Source organism: Aquila chrysaetos, chromosome 15, assembly GCF_900496995.4.
Source record: "Aquila chrysaetos chrysaetos chromosome 15, bAquChr1.4, whole genome shotgun sequence".
In the NCBI taxonomy this organism is placed as follows: Eukaryota; Metazoa; Chordata; class Aves; order Accipitriformes; family Accipitridae; genus Aquila; species Aquila chrysaetos.
In genome coordinates, this window is record NC_044018.1 from 7832404 (window position 1) to 7850381 (window position 17978).

At 37.9% G+C, this 17978-nt stretch overlaps 1 protein-coding gene across 6 annotated transcripts in view; it reads left to right on the plus strand.

The window, feature by feature from the left end:
* Window positions 1-17978, plus strand: part of ITSN2 (intersectin 2) — an 86035-nt gene that overhangs the window by 13987 nt on the left and 54070 nt on the right. For all 6 annotated transcript variants that reach the window (XM_030037843.2, XM_030037847.2, XM_041128897.1 and 3 more), the window contains exon 2: window positions 735-798. In XM_030037843.2, the coding sequence (XP_029893703.1) occupies window positions 768-798 (31 nt within the window). In that variant the 5' untranslated portion in view covers window positions 735-767. The remainder of the gene's footprint in view (window positions 1-734; window positions 799-17978) is intronic.

The following is a 17978-nucleotide window of genomic DNA, read 5'->3' on the forward strand; positions in this document are numbered from 1 at the left end:
AGGATACATACTAGAAAAACAAAGTAAGTCTTAGTACTCTGATATTTATTATGAAAATAAATTATATTGAGACCCCTTTAAATCCTGCTTTTGAGTCTATGCAATAGCTCAAGAGAAGGAATAACTTCATTGTGTTGGTTACAGAAAACTGGCTGACTACAAATTTTTATTAGGACAAGGCATTTTTTCGGAATACATCATGTAAGAGTGTTTTCTTTGTAAATACTGCGTGGAGTAGTGGAATGGATGAATTCCAGTAATGATTATTCTTCCACTTTTCTCAGCAGAAGCATTCAGTTACGGAGCTGTGCATTGCACTTTTTTTATGATATGCATAAATATTTACCAGGGATAGCTGGAAAAGATCTGCTAGGACCCTGAGTCTGTCCTCCTGCCAGGAGAGGGCTGTTCTCCACGCCATATGCTCTGACATGTTGTCAACTGTTTGTGTACATTATGCAGCAGTTGCTAAACAGTTGGTACTGTTTTCCTTTAAGAATGTGCCATTAGGTTCAGGACTGCACTGCATACCCTATAAAAAAAATAGAAAAAAAAATTCCCCCACCCCCTCCCAAATGTAAATTCAGCTTGTTCAGCAGCAGCCTGAAGCCCAGCATTGTTTGCTATCGGAAGTGTGAGCTAAAGGGGACAGACATTCCCCCTGCTCAGCGGGAGCGTAGAGCTACGTTTTGCCCTTGTTGCATTATTAATGGCACAATGTTTTTATGTTGCAGATGGCTAAGAGCTAGCAAGGCATATTCAAGACCATGATGGCTCAGTTTCCCACAGCCATGAATGGTGAGTAGCTCGGGTTGGTTTGTTTAGGTAGGGGTGGGAGCATTTGTCTTTATTATTTCATTTATTTATTTATTTATTTAAATGCTCGTTTTACTACCTGCAGCAGCATTATGGTCAGTTTGCTGCAGATTGCTTCCTGTAGCCTAATTTGTACTGTAAAATTGGGAAAAATTCAGTAGAAGTGTTACTGCAGTATAATTTAGAGTACAGATAGGCCTGGAGCATCTAGTAATCTCAGGTCATTTAAAGGGTTGAGGAATGTGTGACTTGTAGTGTGAATACTGTCTGACTTCACGTGGGGAATATGCTAAGTAATAGTTGGTTAAACTTGCATACCTTTTCTGTTACGTAATTCAGCACAAAATGTGTTTCATTATAATATATTATGCTATTTATTTTAAACCAAAACATTTGAATGTGTTAAGCAATTTGCTACATTGATGAAAATAATCAGTCTTTCTCAAAAAAAATGTTAAGAATTTTCCTCTGGATTCTATGCCCCATCTACTATAGAAACTTTTTTATTTGTTTCTTGGTGATTTCCTTTCAAAGACATACAGGAGTTGAAACCTTAAAATCGTTTGTTCATGTATGTGTGTGTTGAAGCTCTTTATTTCTAGAGCAAGCTTATTTGTGAAGACACAATTTGCAAATATCTGCTGAGAAATTTGATGTTTACAATTTGTTGTCTACAGAGCTGGCCAAAATGAAAAGACAAGTATAGGAACAATGCTTTGCACTTCAAATATTCCAGATAGGGAGTATTTCTCCTGATAAAAATAGGGAAATAGATATCAGAAGAAGTATCTTATCTCATTTATCTGTGAAGGTTACTGCAGGACTGGGAGGTCTTTATTTAACTAATTTAGAAAATCATCACTTCTGAAATAAACTGGGTGAGTAAGCGGAAGTGTTTTTTTGCAGAACAACAACATTCAGATTTCAGATTAAACCTCTGGTTTATGCATATGTTTCATACGTGCATAAAATATTTTGTGAAAAAATAATCAGTGTGATCAACACCTTTTTTTTTATATACTGTCAGCTGCAGTTTGTTCCAGACTTTGTTTCACAGACTTAACAATAAGAGAAGTAAAGGGAGTCAATATATTGTATATAATAGGGAAAAACCTAAATATTAGTTGGGTTTTTTTTCCACTTTCTTGGACATAATGAAAAAGCATTTTTTTTTTTTAATTGTCACATGCTTTTTGCTGCTCAATTTAAAAAAAACAAACAGAAGCTCTCTTCAGGGAGGATACAGATTTATGTTCTTGGCTGTCTCCATGGTTGCTTTATGCATAAACTATTTGGTGTATTTTGGGTTTGGCTTTTTACTCCTAGGTTCTGTTGGAGGATTGCCAGTGTATTGACAACACTGAGCACATACATGACTTGATCTCAGAAGTCTTAGTTTGGGAGAGCGATCCTTTCCTTGATCTGAAATCCCTTGGGCAGTACTGTCCACCACTCTCAAACGGAACAGTGCCATGAGGTGCAGCCTTTCCCCTTGCAGAGTTTTACTGTGTTGAAAAACATAGTGAGAGAGATGCCAGGCAATAGTTAAACTATTGCTCCTCACAGAATATTTGAATGACTGTGTGTAGTTTTACCGTCCTATTTCTTATCAGAAGTGATTCAATTTCAAAAAAGTCAGGTGGGAAAAAAGAGTAGTTTTAATGTCATTTCTGGATAAATACTGACCAACCTTTTCTGTTGAAATTGTTCTTCTCTAACCTGTGCTTCATCCCTGCTACTTAACTACCGCTGTTGTTTGCATTCAAAGTAGATCACCTGCATTTACCACTCATTGCTCAGTGGAAACCTCTAATTACGTTGTTAGACCTTGGTAGTGACTTCAAGCATGAGATGAAGAATGAGGTACATGTGAGGCAACTAAAACCATTAGGAATTGCTGCAGCCTAATTGCCACTGGCCGCCTGCCACGCCTTTATATTAGCGGAGTGTTGACCCTTTCCTTTTGTATCTTACTAGGGGAAATGGCGTTTTTCTTCTGGGGAAAAAACCTCTTATTCTTATCAAGGTACAATATACTTAGCTTTTAGTTCATTAGTAGTGTAAGGCATGAAGTAGTTTCTGTTTCAGGATTATTTTTGGTATTCGGTGTTACAGGAAAGTGAGTGGATAGCGTGGAGTAGATGGGTGTACAAGTGTGTGATTATATGACACAGGGTGACAACGAATTTGAGAACTGCAGGGTTCAGATGACAAAGCACAATACTCACATAGTCTCAAACGAATACAAGTAGAAGATGCTACAACACGTTATTTACGAACCTAGGCAGAGAAAGGGAAGTCTGCGCAGGACCTCAGGAAGGAAGCGGAGCCGAGTCGTGTGCTTGAGTTCCGGCTGAGAGACTCAACTTCATTGAGGGCACCTTGAGCTGTTACTCAGCATATACCTCCACCAGAGCAGGTTCCCAAGATTGTCTGTCCAGCTTCAGTGTGTGGCTGATGGCCGAACTGCATGTTATACCGAGAACTGGCATATTCTTTAATTATATGGCCACATGTAAACTTCAGTTTGCTGAGCTGGTGTGTACTCTAGGGGCACATGATCTTGCTAGACTGCTTACCTTTCTTCTCTAAAGTCATGAAAGGACACAGTGAACAGAAAGGAGTTCCCTTTGACTCTCCAGTTCTGTCCAAGGTGACCTTTGTAGGTGCCTTACTAACAGGTTGGAAATTCAAAGAGGAAAAGCAGGACTTAAAGAGTACATGTTGGGTTTTCTGGAACTCGGGGCAGACCTGCCAGTTTTTACAAATTTATCTCCTGTGCAAAATGTAAAGGTTGTGGTGACATTTTATATGAACAGGCAAGGCTGAGTAACATGTTTCTTCTTATGTAGAAAGGCTGCCAATTACAAAATATACATACAGCACCAGATGGATAACAGACATTTATCTCTGTGGAGTCTGGTTCTATCAAAGAGCCACTCCAGGCATATCCATCTCCCCAGTCCGCAAACGAGATGAAGGATTCCCTACTAAAGATTTAGTTTTATCCTGTAACTGTCTGAATATTGATCACTATCTCTGTGAAAATGATAAAACAAACCCAGTTTCTGGTAGTTTATTCTCTGTACAGTTCTCCATCTGGACAAAGCTTTCTTAGGAATTCATCCTAAGTCTTGCAAAAGCTTTTGGAAGTGGCATTTAGTTACACTAAATAACAAATACTTTCAACGATTGTATTTCTAAAGAAGGAGTTAATATACTAACCACAAACAACAGTTAAAAGGATAAAGGCTTTAATAGGTTAAAATGTAGTTCCACTTAATTTGTCTGTGTGATTGCTGCCTTTATCACAGAGCAGGAAGAAGTGGCCTTCACTGCCATGGTATGCCATCTTTAGAGCTGGAGAGCAGCTGCAAGATGTTGCTGTTCTCCTAACTCCCCTTCTTCTGTAGGCTAGATTTTTTTCAGGGTTTAATATCCATGCTGATGCTGGATCTTGGTTTGGGGAGATTTAATCTTGATGGTCCAGCCGGAACAAGGAAAGCAGTATTTGCCGATCAGTATCCTTCACATTGTTTCCTTAAGTACCATTGGAATTTTTGGGCTGTGCTTTTTTTTGTTTATGTTTTTATTTGTCCTTCCTCTTCCCTCCTACCACCTGTTTCCTTTTATTATAATTTTTTGTGGTCCAGCAGGAAGATACCTCTGATAAAATGAGGTGCAAAAAGTAATACTCGTAACTCATTTCACATGCTTCTCTACCTTCATAAGTCAAACTGGATGTTATGCTACTGTGAATAGAATTTAGTTTTGTGTCCCTGCACTTAGGTGTGTTGGAGACTAGGGTAGACATAAAAGGGTTGAGTGAGGTCCTGGTTCCACTGACGTCAAGGGTAAAACACTCACTGATGCTAAGTTCTGTTCCATCTTCTCTATTAATAAAGTCTGTCTCAAGATCTGTGGTCTGAATTTGTTTGAATTAGGAGGAGCCCTGGTCACCACAGTTCCAATTAAAAACTACTTGAATGCAATCTGACTCTTAACCTTGTGTGCACTGTAGATATGGAAACTGTAGACTTGGAAATCAACAAGTGTAGATAAAGGTACTAAGCTGAATTAGACTTTGCAAAGAAAATATCAGAACTTGTTCTCCCATCTAAAAGAAGGAAAAGGAAAGAAATTCTAAGACAAGGACAAATACTTTTCTGTGTCCTTACTTATAAATTAATCCTTCCTCTCACTTTTCAGTGAGGACAGTGGTGTCAGCTGATATGGAGCAAAATTCATATGCTCAAGTCAGAGGGGCGTATATCTTCCACTATCACACCCTGCAAAAAATTAGATTTCCAATTGTGTGTGCCGTATTATATGTTTTCTTTAATCGTAACAAGTCAGAAATAGCACTATAGGATTGCGGAATACGAAGCGTCTTATTCATGTTTAATTATGAGGATAATATGATTCACACGGAACATGTAAGAGGAAATCTTGGAAGGAAGAAATAATTGGACATGGAGGTAAATGTTAAAGGGAATAAATGGAACTAGGTTTTAACAAAGGAAGGTTGCACCTTATGCCTTCTTCAGTAACTGAATTTTGTAGACAAAGTCTAACAGATCCGTGTTTGGACTTAGTTAGAGAAATAACTAAGAGGGAGAGAAAATGCAAACTTTAAATTAGGATGTTGTAATAATGATATTCTTCACTGATATTTATCTTGAGACCAGTCTTAGTTGTTATTATTTATGTCAACATCATCAGTAAAAAGCAAATGTATGCTGGTTAAATTGTTTGATGACACAAACTTAGGGGTCATTTTCCAGCCAGAATTATACAGTATGAACTGCACATCATTGGTTAAGTTTCATCACATTTCTGTTGTGCTGTCTTCAAATAGCTTTTTAGTCATACTATTATGGGCTAGAAAAATTTTTGCTGTATGCTGGGAACTTAGCAGTTGGCTGTGACTAAGGAGGAGGACAACCGGATGTATTAGATGATCATGTAATAATTACATGATTGAGGGAAAGGAAATGCATCCTAAAATGTGGTGGGTGAAATAAGGAGTACTGTGTGCTATTGCATAAGGCACTGGTGAGACATCTTGTGGGATATAGGGTAGAATTTGGGTTATCTGCTTAGGAGGGAAGATAACCCAGGAAGTGTAAGAGATGCAGAGTTAGGCTTCAGTGTTATCCTGGAGAAATTAATTAAATGTTGAGCAGGACTAAAGAGATTGGCTTTGTTAACCTACCAAAATAAAAGCTTACTTTTATTTCATTGTATTTACTTTACAGTAAATAAATTTGCTCTTTATTTTTTTGTATTAGGAAGATAAACATTAAGGAGGGAAAATAACTTTAAGTACAATGTTAGCACAAGGTTAGATAGAGATGAATCAGCTGTTGGTGCAGTTGGTCTGGGAATGGGAACAGTTCTGTCAGCAGTGACATTCTGGACTATGGTCAAGGAAAAAGTCTGATCACCTTATGGCAGAGCTCGCATTTTAGGAAGGAATTAATGTATTAAGAGTTTCTTGGAGTAGCAGCAGTCTGGACATGGTGGCCTTGGAAGTCCCTTCCAATCCTATGCTCCTAAAATGTAAAAAATGAACTAAATAAAATAATTAGATCATAACCTAGTGAAGATTAGTGTTAGATCTTCGTCCATTAAATTACTTTAAGCCTATAGCTGCTTTGTCTTGCTAAGATTTTATTTTGTTAGTGTCATGTGTTAGCTTTTATAGGGTAACATTACACTGAGTGGGGAACCCAGGACAGTTTTTATCTGTAATAATAATACTGTAATGCAAGCTGCTTTATTTGTTTTGGATGTCAGTGAGACTTCCTGATGGTTTTTCTTCAAAGAGTATAAAAACCTAAACAAAACAACACAAGAAGATCTACAAATACTTCCCCAAAATGGAGCCAGAGGACTGAAAGCTTAGGTGAAGGGGTTCAGAAACATAAATCTATCCCATGGCTGAGCTTCAAAGGGCTTTGACTGTTAAAATTTTCATTTCCTTGAAGGTTTAGCTCAAAAGTCTGGGAAATGTACTACTCTGATAAACCACTTCATGTGGTTGTTGCAGTTTAGGGTTGATGGCCATCATGTGAAGTGGTACTATCTTAACATCTACTAAATTCCATGTCATCTGTGATCATTGTGGCCACTTTGAACAGGCCATAGATGATATTAATTGGTATTGGCAGAATGAGTTCAGGTTTAGCCCACTAATTATAATGGCAAGAATAAACACATTTTTAGACATTGTGGTCTGTCAAATATATTTATATAATGCTGTGTTACTTTAATTAGGAATCTTGTATGTTCAGGCTTTTCAATATACTGCATCGGTTCTTCAGGACATCTGTTGTTTTTCCTACAATGGAATAATAACCTTAAATCATAATTGAGATAGCTAGAAGGGGTGAAACCCTGGAAAGCTGAAAGAATATCAGTGTTCATGGGACTAGCATTCTTATCAGGTACCTTCAGAGAAGATATTTTAATAACTTAAAAACGTCTGTGGTTTAGTTGGATGTGAAGTTCTCTGTGTGCGAGTCTCAAGAACAGGTAAGAAACTGAATATCAAGAGCTGTCTTAATGCTGTTTATTGAGGGAATTTGTTTAAAAGTTATATATATATTTTTTTAATAATAGTTGGTACACTTTAAAGCATGTACCAACATTTTCCCCTGCATTTCTTCTCATAACCCTAGTTTTGTGTTTAACTGTGATCTCTGCGGTACAGTTTTTGTTTCTTTAGGAAACACATATTTCCTGAAAGTCATGGTTTCATTATTATCGAAGAACTCTGCACTTGTTATAGTGTGTGTTGATACTTGCATAACAGTATGGAAAAGAGTACGCTTATATTTTCTTAAGAACTACAGGTAAAATTTGCTGTGCAACAAATGATAGTGCTTTTGTAACACTGTATTTCACAAGAAGTCTTCAAGCTTGGGGCAGGGGGGGGCGGAAATACAGGTGCGAGTTAATGTATAAACTGTTTCTGATATAGATGATGTGGGTTGGAAGGCCAGCAGTATTGCTTGTCTTATTTCTCATGTTCTCTATATTCAGATTGGATTGAGAAATACATGGACAGTACTTTTTAACCTAACCTGAAAATAACTCAACATCTGCTAGGCTCACCTTTCTGGAAATTATCCACTCTGCTATTGCCAGGATCTGTTACACTCGAGGCTATGGAAAGACCTAGAATTAGACACAGAGTAAGGATACCAAGGAAAAAGATGGCCAAAGAGAGAACGTGGCTCCTGTGTTAAGGGAGACTAAATGGATTAGAGCTGTTTAGTTTAGAGATGAGACAGCTGAGTTGAGGATATGATAGAAATCTGTAAAGCCATATTAGTATAGAAAAGGCTAACAAGGGAAAGAATAGTCACTGTTTTTTCGTAACTGAAAAGGAAAGCAATACCTAGTGAAATTACTGAGCTTAAGGCAGACAGAAGAAAATGGGTTTGTTGGTTGGTTGGTTTGTTTCACGTAATGAACAACCCAGTTTTGGGACTCACTGTTCCAAGATGCTTTGGAACCAAAAGTTCCAAGTACAGGGAATTAAAACTTGGGGAGGAAAGATCTATGCCATGGCTTTTAAATGCTTTTTTTTTGTTGTTTGGTTTTTGGTGCTTTTTTGGCTCAAGAAGTCTGCCGAATTGCTGATTTCTGACAGTTGAGAAACTGTAATACCCAGGGAAGAAGTCCGTTCCTAATTCTATTCCCTAAGTGGCCCTATGAGCCACTGTGGAGGCAGAATTAGGGACTATGGTATAAATTGATACCAAAGGTCTTATGAACATTAGATAATTTTTAATTTAGTATATTTAAAATCAAACTCCCTAGTGCACTGGGAAAGTAGTATTGTATATGTACTGGTTATAGTTGGCAGGTTCTGCTAATTGGTAATTTACCATTATAAGGAGTACTGTTTAAGCAAACTCTCTTATTCTTGCTTTTGTTACCTTTGTGTTTTCTTCCAGCTTCTCCTACATGTTTCCCTTCTGTCAGGACTAGAAATTACAAAGAGGAGGGTAACAAGAATGATCAAAGATACAGAACAGCTTCCATATGAGGAATAATTACATTGACTAGGACATTTCAGCTTGGAAAAGAAACGGTGGGGATGGTCGGTATAGTAGATGTCACCTTCTCAAGGTCATTCGTCATTTTGTAGGCAAGGGAATAGTAATTAATTTCTGATAACACAAGAATTAACCAGTATCGAATGAAAATACCACTGGCAGATACCAAACAGAGCACTTTGCACAGTGTCAAATAAACAGTGAAAGCCGTAGGAAGCTGTGAATGCCAAAAGGGTACTTGGATTCCTTAAGTGATTAGAGATGGGTGGATTTTCCTTCTGTTGATGAGGTACCACCTCTGGTTCAGGAGCGCCACTACGAGCTGAGAAGACATCCTGGGGAAGTACCACTACGTGCTTGCCTCAGCCTGTCATTCTGTGCCAGGAGCTTAGCTAGGTGAATATTTGGTCTGTGCTGGCAGGGTTGTTACTGTTTTGTTTCCTAAATTATCTCCTAATTTAATTTTATTCCACAGATCATTTGTGAAATGCCTCTTTATTTTCCTTCTCTCCCACCCTTCCTGTGTAAATTTTTTTTTTTTAATTTGGTGGTTCTTCTCTTTTCCTCTTTCCTTTCAAGTCTGTATCCCAATTTTCCATTGTAAAATATAGCCCATCAGCCTTCCTCCTGGTCCCAGACTTCCTCCTCAAGTCTGAGAACCCAGAGATGCCATTTTTACTCTAATGGCCAGATAATGATGAGAACTACAAAAATTACTATAAAGGGTCTAATATTCCTTGAACAGAGTTCTGTTCTGATTTTATGTCAGGGTATGTTTTTGTAGGAGAATCATTTCCTTTACTCCACCTAATTTCAAGGTTCATTTTGCATCCTTTTGCCTGGTATTTTTATTGCCTGCATTTCTGCCAGTGTGGAAAGATTTACTAGCTGCCACAGATGGAAACTCACCTGAATCTTATTAGTTTTGCCACACTCCACAGAGATTTGCTAGACAATAATTAAACAAATTATCCTTTTGTAAATTTTTAGTTAAGTTCTAGTGGGTTTTTTGTGAATGCTGGTGAGCAATAGCAGTACAAAAAGTATGTTTTCAGAATTAGAAAAGTTCATTCTAAGCTCTGGTGGCCTTTTTCCTCAAACATGGTGACTAGAAACTTTCATTTTCCTCACTGAAGACTTCGATGCTATGCACGTTGACAGGAGTTTACTCAGAAAAGCTTCTGACTTGTCCTAAACCGAAGGGTAAGCGTATCTTCCATCTTCTGTGTCATGCTGGGAAGGAAGGCTATGGAGTCTGTCAGCTGGAAGTATGCTTACCTTAACAACAAATGGAGGCAGGTCTTGCAGCTGGTAGGGGAGAATTTGGCAAAGTATGCTTACTTTATGCCTTGATAATATTGCTTACTTTGAACTTTTCATGCCTTCCACTGGAAAGATTCTTGTTGGTGTGACTTTTTTCTTCTCTCTTTTTTTCTGCATCTAAAATTAATCTGAAAGTATTAATTGCAGGACTAGGGAAGTCATCGTCCCCCTGTACTCGGCACTGGTGAGACCGCACCTCGAGTGCTGTGTTCGGTTTTGGGCCCCTCACTACAGGAAAGACATGGAGGTGCTGGAGCGTGTCCAGAGAAGGGCAACGAAGCTGGTGAGGGGCCTGGAGCACAAGTCTATGAGGACCAGCTGGGGGAACTGGGGATGTTCAGCCTGGAGAAAAGGAGGCTGAGGGGAGACCTGATCGCTCTCTACAACTGCCTGAAAGGAGGTTGTAGCCAGGTGGGGGTCGGTCCCTTCTCCCAAGTAACAAGCAATAGGAGGAGGTGGATAGGATAGAGGAGGTGGCCCCAAGTTGCGCCGGGGAGGTTTAGATTGGTTGTTAGGAAAAATGCCTTCACTGAAAGGGTTGTACTGAAAGGGTTGTCAAGCATTGGAAAAGGCTGCCCGGGGAAGTGGTGGAGTCACCATCCCTGGAGGTGTTTAAAAGACATGTAGATGTGGTGCTTAGGGCCATGGTTTAGTGGTGGCCTTGGCAGTGCTAGGTTAACGGTTGGACTTGATGATCTTAAAGGGCTTTTCCATCCTAAACGATTCTATGATTCTGGGCAAAGACGTGGCTATGTCATTGGGTAGAAGAATGGGCTTGTTTCATATGCTGCATCAGTGTTAGTAACTCAGTAACTACAGGTGATTTCAAAGGCATTGTTTTTCCAGAATTAGGCAGAAAATACTTTTATATTTATTGTTACTATTGAATGTAGATATGGGGAAGGCTTAGGTTAAGCCAAGTCCGTGTGCCAACTTTTTCCTGTAAGAAAAGGAAAAATTAAATTAGTTTTTAAGACTAAAGTATGAGTTTACCAACAGCGTAGGTTACAGTAATTGCACTTTTTGATGAGTAGAAAACTTGTTTCATTAAAACTTCAGAAAATACTACTGAATGAGTTGTCACAAATTGTACAGAAAACTAGTGTAAAAGGTAGCATGCTAATATGCAGTTGAGAGTACTGTCATGTTTATACACTTTTCCTAATGCGCTTTTTACATTAGTGGAGCTCTAACAGAACTTTAAAAAGAGATTATTTTGTTTGCACATCTTCAAGTAAAATTGCTGTAAATTACTGTGTTTTCTTTTTTTTTTTTTTTTTTAGTATTTTGCTTGATGTGTTGCTTTATGTTTCAGTGAAGCTTGGCAAAAATTTAATTAAATGGGAACTGCTGGAAATGGATAGCCATAATGAGCTAAATGATTCTGTGATTTTTATAAAGTATAGAAATACTATCCTGTTATTATAAACTGATAGTTTAAGTGCTTTGGAATCGTCAATTTGTGCTGTAAAATTCAGAAAACAAGTGGATCTTTAATGTTAGCATGGACTAGACTATTAGGTATCTCTAAATTGTTTTAGGCATTATACTCATTCTAAAAGCAAGGATTATGTTTCTACATTGAGATCATTGCATGGCACAGAAATTTTAATGTTCTTCCTTTACAGATAGATTTTGTGTGTCCAAATGGGGGGATGCCAGTGACCATATTGTCAGGCAAAATACTGCATCATATGGAGTGCTGCTTCTGGTTTGTAGGAGCTGGTGGTTAGTTTAAACGAGCCCAATAGTTGATTTTAGTGAACTGCTGAACCTGAGGATTCCCAGTACACCAAAATATCTAGAAATCCTGTACATAATGTAGACAATATGAACTGTACCCTAAAATACAATATGTCTGCTGCTGCAGAAATATGTCCATATTTCTGTAGGCATGCTCTTCAATTAAGCAAGCATTTCTTGGCCAAATCTGTGTACCTCTGCACTTGTCTGACTCTATTTAACAGCTTGTCTGCAGATAACTTATTTTTGGATAGCACATCAGAGACACTTGAAAATCTTCAAAAATTCTCTTGGCTTCAATGGGCACAATTCTTGTAATGTTAGTGAAAATACAAAATTGAAGAAGAAACATGTTTCCCCTTTTTTAACATGCTTTAGCTACAGGTGTTTCCTTTTAACTGTGTATAAAGAAGCTGCCGAAAATGTTGTTAAGCATAGACATATCCTTTTCCTCTGGCAGTTGCTGCAGTGTTGCTTAATATGCTGAGAGCCTCTGTGAAGCATTTCTGGTAGGACAAGTAGCAGCGGGAGTAATGTATGTGTTGTGAAAGGAGGTTGCATGTGGCTCCTGCTGTGGCCCAAGAACATGGGAGCTGGGAATAGGAGGTGCGTTCCTGAAGGAAGAGCAAGGTGGTACTTTGGGATGGACCCAAAGCCACAGTAACACATTTGCACACCTAAATAAGAATAAATGCTTATCATCGGTCAGCATTTTCTCCTATGTTTTATATATAAAGAATCAACAACAAGGGAGGGAAGCAAATACTGAAAATAGCAATAACACTGATAAGGAATCTAGAAATCCAGACTAATGGTAAAATGTTCTGTATATTTTCAGACTCCTGGAGTATTTACTCACCACTGAGGGAAAAATTAGAAGTGTGATTCAACATCTCAGTTGGGAGCATTAAATCTAATAAATAATTCTGTGGTGAACTTATCTAGAAACACAGACAGAGAAAGACTGGGATTATTAGATTTATCCCAACATGTCTTATACCAAACAACTCTCTCAAGGCTCCTAATGGGAGACAGTAATGTAATTGCTGGTTGCATTAAGGAACACCCCATGTTGTACAGCTTGAGGCATGCTGCTGCATGTCTGTATTGAAATTTCCCTGTCTTTAAACATGGGGATAAATATTTATTTAGCGTCATTATGAAGCTTAATACTAGTTTTTTTGATGGTTAAAAAGGTAGTGGTATAATCACTCATCCTCGTGACTTATGTGTACAAGGAATGCTCTTTCAATTTAGGTTTATTATCTCTGTGGAGTTAATTAGCTTTGTAGGTCGTAGGAGCATAGTTTTTATTAGAGAAAAACAAGCAACGCCTATCAGTGAAAAACACACACAGTTCTTTGGAGAATGTGAGAAATGTCTTACAATTTTCCACAAGTAAGAAGTTGCCTTTATCCTCTTCACTAATAGCAGTGCTCTTGGTACAACTACCTTTTGCCTACAAGTATTACTAACCAGTGGCAGAGGTCTTTACAGAGCATTTTCAAGTCTATTTACTTTTCTTCTAGGATTGCACTTTCTTTTCTCCCCTCTTTTTCAATGGCAGCTTACTGTTTTAAGAAAAGAACAGTGTTTCCGTTTCTGATGTTGGCAGCCCATCAAAGCAAGTCCTTTATTTTCTTCAGAAGATTATCTGTCTGATGCAGTGTTGTAAAGACATTTCTGGAGCTGTCCTACTAAATGCTGTGATCCTGCCATAAGCAGACCCTCATACTCTCTCGTAGAAAGATATTTTTTATTTAGAATGAGTTTAAAGGAACAGAAAAAGTTGTTTAATCCCCAGCGTAGTCACTTGTTTCCAACACTATAAAATTGTGAGTGCTACCACATTGAATTACATGTTAATACCTGTTACATGAAGGTGAAGTTGGTATGTACTTTGTCATCTTTAGAGAAGTCTTGAAGGTACATTAAAATGATGTTTAGCACCGGGTTGTTTGCGTGGGTCTTTGTCATTCCGTACGGACTTTCTATGTGGGTAGAATCCACATGCTACTTTGAACTCTTGAACGTGTTGTAGAGCTGTGGAGTGGGCAGGTAAAGGAGCTGCCTCTGTTGGTTTTCTGATCTGGTATAAGGAATCCACTGAGACGCTTCTGGACCTTGAGTGCAGGTTTCCCACGTTGGATCTCAAGAACACTTCCTAGTCCTGATGTTTATCCAGAGTCTTCTCTGAAAGTACCAACCTTCTCTAGAAAAGAAAGATAGTTTGACATCTGTGTTCCAAAAGTGTTACTAATATAGAAATATGTTCTTTTTTTTCATAAACAGAAAAAGCAAGTGAAGGCAATAGTTACTCTATTCTGGGGAAAATCTTTGTCGGGAAAGTCTCCCAGGTTCAGCATTTCTTGAGTTTTGATTCCTAAAAATGCAGTGTAGTCAAATACAGTGTTAGCTTCATCCAGGTGGGTCTTGCTTCATGTATGAAGTTGTGAGATTGCAAAGTAACCTCTTTTGAAGAATAATTATTTTATGAGATATCTTCATGTCAGAGAGACTGTTCTTTTTTTCTTCCCCTCCAAAATCGTACCATCTACAGTTGGGAAAAAATTATTTCTCTCTAGAAAATTTCCAGGAAATTTAGGCTAAGTCAGAAAAGTAGTAATGTGCTATTCATTGGCTGCAGCAAAGCCTGTCATGAGAGCATGTAGTGGCAACTGTATTTTGATTTCTGATGCTGAACTGATTTGTAAAAGTATTGTAGTTCACTGCTACTTGGTGCCAGCTGAGAATCTCTGGAGAGCCAAAGGTTCACCACGGCTCTATCAAGGAGATGCATGCCTGTTGCTCCATCCTGTGATCAGAGGTGTTTGTGAAGAGGAGATGCCTGCAGTTTGGTTTTGTGATTTGCGTATGTCTTGCCATGAGTAAGGGCTGGGGCTGTGAGGAAGGAAGAAGAACAATGATGTCTCTGGGCAAAATTAATTGTTCCCTTTAGCTGCATCTGGCTTATGGGCAAGACGTTTCTCAGCCCTGGGATTGAAGGCATTAGTGCAAAAAAATATTGAGCTAAGCTAGATAAGTTTAGGTGATATGTCTTGGATGGCAGATGTTTCTGTTTGACCCTTCCTGCAGCTTTGTCCTTCCAAGAAAAGGAGTAGTCTTCCCTTTGTCACAGTTCAGCATGCCCAAAACTTGGTTGTTTGTAAACCAGGCAGTGTAATTTTTCTCAGCAGTAATGCTGAGTGGCCAGTTTTACCACTGGTGGTAGCTTTGGGAAGCAGCCACATTATTTGTGAGGATTGTAGCATGTTTTTATGGTGATTGCACAGGAGAACTGAGTTTCAAACTAATTTTGTCTGTGGTAAGTCTTTATTGTGATGGTCTCGGTTGTACTATAAGTAATCATGGCAATTACTTTGAAGAATGGTTTCATGACGTGCTTTGTGGAATTGCCAAGACCTTGTGATCCCCATTGTTCAAAGTGTTAATTTCAGATAGACCAATGTGGTATTTATGCTTGGTATTTTGAGGAATCTTAATTTAAATGACACTTTCTGTACATAGATTTTCTTTTCTTATTTGTATCACCAAATGGTAACATCAAAAGAGACATGAGCACCTGGTTAAGCTAAAAATAAGCGCTTGCAATGCTTTAAACTCTCCTCTTGTGCTATGCTCTTTATTTTGTTTCTGTTGCATATTGGGGTAGGAGTTGGAAAAAACAGTGAATCCTTTAAATAAGAAATGCTGGATGGGGCTTGAATGCCCACACTGTGGATCCCTATTATAAGTATTGAGGTCTTTACATTTTTTTTTTTTTCCTTCTAAACAAATTATTTCATTGTCCAATGGTTATTAACCTGTATTCATAAAATAATGACCTGTTATAGTTCAGGCTGAAAATGGCAGACACTCTCTCTTAAGTGATGTTAGGTTAAAATTTAGTTTTCTGGGACTTTGTTCAGTTATAGACAAGCACAAAAAATCTCACTGTCAGACTGGGAGAGCTGTGCTGACTTGAAGGTACATTGTTCTCTAGATCCTAATTCCTGCTAAAAAAAGCCCACATTACTTTCTTGGCTTGGCTTGTAAGGAATCACAGCTTTGGAAAGACTTTGGATACCACTTTGCTTCCCCTGCCCCTCCCCCCAACCATTTCTGGTTGGAATTTAATACACGTTTTCATTCAACTTTCTAAATTAAAAGATGCTGTGATATCTCCTTTTAAACATCTTAAATTTCAAGGTATTACTGAATGTTGATAGGTGTTGAGAGAGATGTGGCTAAAATTGTCTGAACTGAATATGTTTTCTTTGAATTTATATTTACAAAGAATGTATATTTTTATATATTTACTTCTAAGTAAAACAGTCAAATTATGAGGGAGGAGGTCTGCTTTGGATTTAAAGACTTACTACATTATTTTCTTCCATGCCTATAAAAAACCCAGTGGAGAGCATATCTTTATGGAATTTGTCACCAGAAAAAAAGATTTTCAGTCTCTGTCCTCAGGGATAGGGAAAATCCAAAATTCTTCTTACCTTTGAAAATAAATTATTAGCAGGTTGGTCTTTTCAGGATATATATTAATTCTCCTGAAACATTCACACTATGTACTTTGATGACATGTGTGTTCATAGTTATTACTTTGCTGTGACAGTAGCTGCTTGCACTGACTTGCTAGGACTATGCTAGAAGCACTTGTTGCTATAATAATGTGGGTTGTAGCCAAAGATATCTTTCTTAAATGAAATTTATACTTGCAAGAAACCTGTCATGGAGATGGTTGCTGAAAAAATGCTTTTGCATGTTTAGTTTGGGAACGAATAAACCATGCTAACAGCAATCACAGTCCTTTGAGCAAAAGTGCGCAAAATATTTAGTGTGCAAAAAATAGTGAGATTCTTGGGGAGTGTTTATGAAGGCAAAAATGAGAATGAAGGGTGAATGCTGATCTTGAAACACTTCTTGAATGAGATGTTAACCATCATACAGCTACCGGTGTGAATCTGGTGATTCGTTGAACTGCAGAATTTTAACACATTTGAGACAATGCCATGTAGAACTTGGAATTTCATAGTTGAAGAGGAAACATAATTTACCAGATTGTATTTAAAGACATGTTTTGCTGAAATGTACTAGAAGAGTTTCAAGATTGATTGCCATTTTCTTGCTTACTTTGTGACGTATAAATAGCAAATTGTGCATTTCACTGTATGTTTAAACAGAAGTTCCCCTACAATGTAAATTGAATTCTTTAGAGAAACTATGGTGGTGGCGGTAACTCCGGCCAAGGAGTTGTTACTGTATTTTTAGCACTTTGCAGCCACTGACATGTGAATATATTGTGGGGGTCTTAATCTTTGTCATTGATTATAAAAAGCTGAGGAGTGTTGTAGCTACCTGCTTCAAAAGATGATCAAAATGCGGTATTTTATATAAGGAAAATGTGATGTTGCTAATATTTTATTTTCCATAAATGAAGTTGCTGCTGACAGCTTTAGGAGGACTTCTTTATTTTGTCCACATAATTTCTATAAGCATTAACCACATTATGCACTTCCCATTCATATCTTAAAATTATCATTTTAAAAAGATTTAAGTGCCGCTGTTAATTTTTGCCACTGGATGTAAGTTGTCCTCATTTGTGTATTACAGCAATGCTCACACTGCCCATCAATTACTAGATTTAGATCTGATTTAGATCTATTTAGATTTATTATCAGTATATAATCTAGATTTATTTAGACTAATTTAATCAGAAGAAAGAAGGGGGAGGGTTCTTGAAGTGCAGTTTTGCATGCAGCCTGCAAGAAGACCCTTTCATTGAGGCCACTCTAAAAAAAAAAATTGGTATATCCTTAAAAGAGGGAAGCAGAACTCCAAATTCAGGTGCATAGAGGTTGTATCCCAATGCCCCCCCACTCTTTCTGTCATACATATCCCCAGTGAGTTTCTGTTTTGTTTCAGTTTAGTTTTTTTAACTATTTGTATTTCCCTATTAAGCAGCATGGGTGAAGAATTAAATTTGTACACATGTGAGGAGAATGACAGTCTTAACAG